This window comes from Apium graveolens, chromosome 10, assembly GCF_009905375.1.
Source record: "Apium graveolens cultivar Ventura chromosome 10, ASM990537v1, whole genome shotgun sequence".
NCBI classification, from domain to species: Eukaryota; Viridiplantae; Streptophyta; class Magnoliopsida; order Apiales; family Apiaceae; genus Apium; species Apium graveolens.
Window position 1 is genome coordinate 237,875,902 of NC_133656.1, and position 8,259 is coordinate 237,884,160.

General features: G+C 30.4%; 1 protein-coding gene across 1 annotated transcript; it reads left to right on the plus strand.

Annotated features, from left to right (window-relative positions):
- Positions 1–1,593: 1,593 nt before the first annotated feature.
- Positions 1,594–3,249, plus strand: LOC141689112 (autophagy-related protein 8f-like). The gene is made up of 7 exons (XM_074493291.1): positions 1,594–1,720; positions 1,877–1,942; positions 2,039–2,101; positions 2,184–2,239; positions 2,399–2,451; positions 2,801–2,928; positions 3,023–3,249. Exons 1-7 carry the CDS (start codon positions 1,663–1,665, stop codon positions 3,169–3,171), a joined length of 573 nt encoding a protein of 190 aa, XP_074349392.1. The 5' UTR covers positions 1,594–1,662; the 3' UTR covers positions 3,172–3,249.
- The last annotated feature ends 5,010 nt before the right edge of the window (positions 3,250–8,259 follow it).

Genomic DNA, 8,259 nt, shown 5'->3' on the forward strand with positions numbered 1-8,259 from the left:
TTGTTTGATTGTATCAGCAGCTACTTGTTAAAGTATCCACTTGATTCAAAAATCAAAAGTTTGATGCTAAACAATATGTTTTGATATTTAATTATTTCCCTTTTTTCCTAGTAAAGTTTAAATTTCGAAAGTCATTTAATAATTTGCACATAGAAGATAAAACGATAAATAAATAAATAACAACTAATATAGAAGAATTCCATTTCTTAAATATGAAAAGTGGTTTTAATGATGTCACAAGAAGCTCGTCAGAGGCTTATGAGTTGATGAACAAACCATGTTCGAGAAGGCTCGAAATGTCATGTTTTGTTCCAGATGTCATGGTTTTTTGCTAGAAGAGTTTTCGCAGATTGTTATGTACGGAAAATCCTCCCAGCAGAGGGGAGATTTTGGCTACATTACATTTCTCGCAACAGACTGGGATTAATCGCAAATTTTCAAAATGGTGATGGTTTGTCTAATGCAGCTGGTTGTCAAGGTGATGATCAAGATCCTTGTGTCCACCCTTGGGGATGTCTCATCTTAACGAGAGACGGGGCGCTTACTCTTCTGCATTGCTACTTGTTGTTAAGCTCTCTAAAGGGGATCCAAAATGTAATCACTAGTCATCCTTTTTGCTCGTTATTGAATCGTTTTTCTTGGTTTTGATTGTGTGGTAACTTATTATAGCGGCCTTTGCATCAGGTGTTTGACAATGCTCGCGAAAGAGGGAGCGGAAGTTTATTAATCCGAATGCTTGTGGTGTAGGAGGTCGTAGATGGAAAGGACCTGGATCAAGGGAAACCTGTGCAGCGCTTAGCGCGCGCCTTCCTCTTGAAGAAATGGTTGATTTTTGACAGGTTTGACAGGAAGAAATTTTGTAAAGATTGCAGAAAGAATGTTGTTCGGGAGTTTAAGGAATTGAGGGAACTGATGAGCATTAAAAAGGAGCCTGGATATTATTATAGTTCACTTTGACTCTGCCTCAGTGTATATATCAGGCGTCCACCATAGCAAGCTATATTATTTATGTACTTTAATTAAATAACGTAAACTATTTTAATTTTTAATTTTACTGTCCTAACTCATGAGTTAGCCTTTGTTTTTCCCTCGATAAAGTGTGGGAAACAGACGAGGTCATTATCTATTAGAGTTAATAATTAAGATGACAATAAAGCGTCATAAATTGTATCTAAAAGGGATTAGAAAACAAAGAGAAATAATAACTGTTATATCCTTTTTCACTAATTATATATATAACTGAAATCTGAAAGTAAGTAGAAAATTGAACGAAGTGAACGTAGTAGAACTTGATTATCTACTTTTTTAGTGATTATGCGTGTAGCCGAAATCCGAAAAAAGTAGAATACAGATTTATAGTAGAACTTGGTTACATCTTTTTTCACTAATCATGTATGTAGGTTGTAGTCGAAGTCCTAAAGAAAGTAGAAGACAGACTTATGGTACAACTTGATTACATCATTTTTCACTGCAAAAAGAAGTAGAATACATATTTGTAGTAGAATTTCAAAACTCAAACCGCATACCTTTTTAATACTTCAAAACTAGTTTTTTTTTCGTGTGATATATTTCATATTTATATATTTTCCAACGTCTTCGTGTAGATTAGTCTCTCTTACTTTTGTGGGGATCATCTTCAAAACAGATTAATTAACGTTAATCATGGCAGAAGCAAGGAGGCTCTTTCCTTTAACTGCCTGTGTCGACCATCTAAATACTAGTATGTTTCTTTTAATTTTAAGCTATGCACTCCTCATATCTTATATATTTTAATTCTACGTATTAGAGCAAGAATAAGGTCCTTTTCGGGATTTTATATTAGTATTCTAATCGCATGGTATAGTATGTTCTTCACGCGAACTGATGAATTTTGCAGCTTACGAAGAAGCATATCGGAAGTGGTTAGCTGCTAACCGCAACTTCCGACGAGAGAGATTTTCAGGTTTGGATTATAATTTATGAAATCGTTTCCTCCATTCTGTTAGAACTTGATTCTCCTAAGTACGTACTTATATATGAAAACTAGTGTTCTTTGCAGCTTTTCGAGAACTTGCGACTCTGTCAGCAACTACATGCAACTTCAAATCAGAGAAATCACTTGGTAAGACTTATTTTTTGTTCAAATCCAACTAATTAATCATATAAAAATATGCATATCTGAAAATTTCTCTTATTTTTTTTAGAGGAGAGGCAATCAGACGTAGCCCGCATTAGAGAGAAGCACCCTGATACGATACCAGTAAGATAATTATATTTCAGCTGCTTTAATCTCTTAAACTTTTTTCATAATTTAATACACAAACCCCGTCGTCTCGTAAGAGAAGCAGATGAGATACTACTACACCAAGAGGTTGAACCCGCCTTCTTTTCTTATTTGACATTCAAGTTTCCGGTGCAGGTGATTATACTACGGGCTGAGGAATGCTTTATGCCTTATCCCAGGAGGAAAAAGTAAATTTCTTATACCTTTGTGTTTTTTTCTCTAAATTCAGATTTTAAGCAGACTTCTTGGCTCTTGCTGATGCAACAAATTTGGTTTTTATTTTATTGAGAACTTGGGCCCCTGATTACTAACTTCCGACGAAATTGTATTTTGTGACGAAAATTGAACTTCCGACGAAATTTTATTTTCTGACGAAAAATGAACCTACTACTCGAGCAAAAACGACGGAATATTTGCGTTGACGATTGCAGTTCAAAAAAACCGTCGTAAATGGGCTGATTTGTTGTAATGAAACTTTACAATACACTATTGCATTTGTATGTTGCTAATTCATTTTGTTATTTTGACACCCTGCAGATTACTTATCCCGGCTAAAAGCAACCTAAGAGCATTTTTCACGATGATTTGGAATGTGGTCTATTCGTATAATTCTGGGTCTCGGTCATATTCATTAGTTATCATTCCGGAGCATTGGAACCCTATCCGTGAGTGCAAATTACTTAGATGTATTCATGATCCATTGAAATTTTAGGTGAATTTTAATGTCTTGGTCTAAATTAATTATGCTATTTTATGCAGTTAAGAAACTGATGTCATCAGTTTACGAAGAATACAAAGACGAAGATGGCTGCCTTTACATCACCTTAAGTGGTGACAGGGAAGTTCTGCGTGATTCACCTGTCCCCAGTGACATCAATGTATGGACATTCTATCTAGCATCGCGATGAAAGTTACTACAGTAACGTTTCGGTTATGTAAGGGGATTATTGTTTATGAGAATTTGAGTGATCTAGTGGCCTCCTCCTGTTAATTCTTATGTGCAAATTATTTTCTTTCATATATGCATGTGTACGAGAGCATCACATATTAAATTGATACGTGAATTGATGAACTCCTGGAAATAAGATCATACATTTGTTTACCAAATTGAGCCCGTACCAATAAATTTCAACAGGTTTAAGACAATATGGTACTAGAGCTGTTCGCGAACCGAGCCGTTCGCGAACAAGCTCGAGCTCGGCTGGTTAAGGGCTCGGTTCGGCTCGATTCGTTAAGAGCTCGAGCTCAAACACAAAAATGTGTTTGTTAAGAAAACGAGCTCGAGCCGAGCTTTTGGCATGTTCGGCTCGGGCTCGAGCTCGGCTCGGCTCGGTTCGGCTCAAAAAAAAATTAAAAAAAAAAATTTATTTTTTATATATTTAATTATTATGAATTTTATTCAGGTTTTTTATAAATATTTTTAAATTATTGAACTATACGAATGTCAAAATATATATTTTATTAATTTGACAAAATTCAGATATTAAAAATTAATTTTTTAATTTGATATTTTATTAATTAACAAGTGATTTGACTATTACTTGTAACTAGTATTTATTTCCTGATCGGTGTTTCGATTTTTTGAAATTATTTATAAATGATCCAACCGTACGAATGTCAAGATCTATATATTTAAGTGATATAATAAAAAATTTAGAAAAAATAAATATATTTGGTTTGCTATTTTAACAGTTAACTAGTAGTTTGACTAGTACTTCTCCCATATTAATGTTTCGATTTTTTAAAAAATATTTATGAATGATCCAACCGTACGGATGTTAATATCTATATATTTTAGTAATATGACAAAATTTTTAGAAAAAAATAAATATATTTGGTTTGTTATTTTTACAGTCAACCACTGTTTTGACATTTACTTGTAATTAGTGTTTAGTTTCGTATTAATGTTTTGATTTTTAAAAAATATTTATAAATGATCCAACCGTACGGATGTTAAGATCTATATATTTTAGTGACATGACAAAAGTTTTAGAAAAAAATAAATGTACTTGGTTTGTTATTTTAACAGTCAACCGGTGTTTTGACCTTTACTTGTAACTAGTGTTTAGTCTCGTATTAATGTTTTGATTTTTTAAAAAATATTTATAGATGATCCAACCGTACTGATGTTAATATCTATATATTTTAGTGACATGATAAAAATTTTAGAAAAAATAAATTTATTTTGTTTGTTATTTTGACAATCAACCACTTGTTTGAACAGTACTTGTAACTAGTGTTTAGTCTCGTATTCATGTTTTGATTTTTTTCAAAATATTTATAGATGATCCAACCGTACGGATGTTAAGATCTATATATTTTAGTGACATGACCAAAGGTTTAGAAAAAAATAAATGTATTTGGTTTGTTATTTTAACAGTCAACCGGTGTTTTAACCTTTACTTGTAACTAGTGTTTAGTCTCGTATTAATGTTTTGATTTTTAAAAAATATTTATGAATGATCCAACAATACGGATGTTAATATCTATATATTTTAGTGATATGATAAAAAAATTTGAAAAAAATAAATTTATTTTGTTTGTTATTTTGACAATCAACCAATTGTTTGAATAGTACTTAGAACTAGTGTTTAGTCTCATATTAATGTTTCAATTTTTTTAAAAATATATATGAATAATCCAACCGTACGGATGTTAAGATCTATATATTTTAGTGACATGACAAAAGTTTTAGAAAAAAATAAATGTATTTGGTTTGTTATTTTAACTGTCAACCGGTGTTTTGACTTGTACTTGTAATTAGTGTTTAGTATCGTATTAATGTTTCGATTTTTTTAAAAATATTTATGAATGATCCAACCGTACGGATGTTAAGATCAATATATTTTAGTGATATGACAAAATTTTTAGAAAAAAATAAAAGTATTTGGTTTGTTATTTTAATAGTCAACCGATGTTTTGACCAGAATTTTTTAATTCAGCTCGGCTCGGCTCGGCTCGTTTTGATGGAGAAAGCTCGTGTTCGGCTCGGTTCGACTCTACTCGATTTTGTTCGATAAAAGCTCGTGTTCGGCTCGTTCGTTAACGAGCTCGAACTCGAACACAGGTTTTTGTTCATTAAGAAAGCTCGGCTCGGCTCGTCAGAAAAAAAATTAAAGCTCGGCTCGGTTCGATCAAAACTCGGCTCGGCTCGGTTCCTGAACAGCACTATGTGGTACCGCCGGTGCCCCTTTGGTCTTTATTGATGGTTAATGCCATATACCCGGGACGCGTATGATCGAAATTGAACAAACGCATAATTATGTTGTTGTTGAATCCTTTCTCGTTAAATAGGCAACCAAACGATTATTTGAAATGATATGTACATGATGTAATCTCCACCTATTGTTTTGACCAATCCACAAATGCATCATCATTAAAACTTTTATCACCGAATCAATATCATGAAAATTCTGAATATTTGTAATCTCGAACATGATGAACCGCAAACAAATCAAATAAAAACAAATTCTCACACAAAGAGAACCCAAATAAATTGGGAACTAATTGAAAATTAACGAAAGATGAAATAACAATAACAAAAAGAAGAAGAGATTAGGGTTTTTCAGCGGTGAAAGCCGATGGAAACCCCTCAATATCTTAGGGAGCCTGCTTCAAAATTGAGAGAATTTTGCCTATTATAATATAGTATAAATAAAATTCAAATATATTAATTCAATAATTTTAAATTAGAAAATAATTTGAAAACAAATAAGTTAACATTTAAATAAATATAAAGGCGAAAAAGTCACAAATCAAGTGTAATCGCTCACGATTAGATAAATTAAGTAGTTAAAACTTTATCTTCTGTCATCATAATTCAAAATTTATTACAGATAATCCTGAAAATTAATTGTTAAAGAGTTCTTTACTGAGTACTAGAGATCGGTATTCTAATCCTAAATCTTTTCATATCTTTCTTAAAAAATAGTTATAATGTTTTGCCAATTGCAACTTTTTAAATTTCGGTAAGTTTTATTTTTTCTTTCCGGTTTTTATATTAACTGATATAAATATAAATATATATATATGTATATGTATTAGAAATTTTTAGTAAAATATAAATATTTTTTCATTTTATATTTTTATATGACTAAATTTTGAATAGAATTAAAATAACATTAATTAAAATATCTAATGCGAAATTAGTAAAATTCTAGTAACAACCGATTTCAAATTTATCGACATCAAATTCGAATTACTACACGAAGGACAAGGGTCCTACATGCTAAGTGAAGTCAAATTTTCTATTAATACATAAATTTTTGGTATTATTTTTCATCACCTGCAATTTTTTATTTATAGTGGGACAAAAATATGCATATGTAGCAAACTATATTTGTTTATATACTTTAACAAAATAACGTAAACTATTCTAATTTTTAATATTACCGTCTTAAGTTAGCCTTTGTTTTTCCCTCAATAAAATGTGCGAAAGAGACGAGGTCATTATGTATTAGAATTAGTAAGATGACAATAAAGCGTTATAAATCTGTACTATATTATAATAGAAGAAATATTAAAAAGTTGATAGTTGGTTGGTCGGTACTTGATGAAATTACTTAGCCATGCCTGCACTTCGTTTTCGGGAAGCTGCTGCATAATTTCATTAGCAGAGCACACCCCCCGACAAACTCTGTTGCAATTTGCAAATTAAATCGGTGAAACAAAACTATATAACTCTTTTCTGTATTTTAAATCAATCAAAAGATTCAAATTTATATTATTTATATTATTATATTAAAGACAAAATAATGAAAATTTGGTTGTTTGTCACTCCGGTCATTTATATATATATATATATACACTATTATATTAAAGACGAAACAATGAAATTTTGGTTGGCAGTCGGTCTGATTACCGTAATTATAGTAATATTTAAAAATAAAACATTCTCATAAATAAATTAATATTCATAACAGAATTATAATATGCTTGATGGTTTTCGTTAAAAAAATAATATATAAAATTCACCCAGCCAGGCTAAAAAAAATTATACAATTGAGCCAATTTTAAATGAAAAAAAAAACTATATATAGTTAGTTGAATTTGAAGAATCAGGTCAAAGTAAAATAATAAATATTATTGATCCCGCTGAAAATACTATATTATTAGACTGGACTGTAACAAAATAAAAATTTGAAAGGAAATTTGTGGGGTCGATATAATGTCATCAAATTAAAACAAAATAATACATATTATCCATCTTATATGGAGAACCCTGAAAAATCATTGTATCTATTATATAATCTTATCATAAATTGTAAAATTTTATTTTAAAAAATATAAGATTTGATGCTAATTTAGAATAATAATTATATTTGAATATAATAAAAAATTTAACAATTAAAATTTTAAAAAAATAATTGAATTTAAATTTAATTCTACATTAGAATAATTTTTAATAAGTGTGATTCTGCTGTGATTCTCCTATAGAACCAAACTAAACTTTTTGATTAAATTTCAAGTATGTGAAAACTTGGATGTGTTTTCGTGAGTAAATATGTGAAACTTGTATGTGTTTTCGTGTGTAAAGTATGTGAAACTTGGATGTGTTTTCGTGTGTAAAGTGAGCATACAAATATATCGAAGTATGTTATAATTTTGATTTGAAAAATATTAGGCAATTCGATTGAGGATAATTAAATACTAGAGGAATGAATAGTATGAGAATCAAATTTATTTATGCGTCTAGTTTATGTGTGGTTGCCTATAAGGTAAAGATTCCCAAATAGCTTTAGAATCCGTGCTTATTAGAACCTATGTAACCGGGGGTAGATGTAACTATAGGAGGCTTGAACCAGCTTTAATTTTGAATAGCTAGGGTGAGATAATCTCGGGGAGCATTCATTAGTAACAATAAAGTATTCTAAGTAAGGAGTGTTACTCATAGAGTAAAAATCATTAGGTATTTAAAAGTACTTTGGATTTGAAGCTTGTTTTTATTTAGAGCAGTAATTCAAAGAAAACACTTAATTGATTGTCACTTAAAAATA

Coding starts and splice junctions, on each gene's coding strand:
- LOC141689112 (XM_074493291.1), top strand. CDS start 1,663: ATGGCAGAAGCAAGGAGGCTCTTTCCTTTAACTGCCTGTGTCGACCAT. Junction 2,102..2,183: donor CAAATCAGAGAAATCACTTG/GTAAGACTTATT, acceptor TATTTTTTTTAG/AGGAGAGGCAATCAGACGTA. Junction 2,452..2,800: donor CCTTATCCCAGGAGGAAAAA/GTAAATTTCTTA, acceptor GACACCCTGCAG/ATTACTTATCCCGGCTAAAA.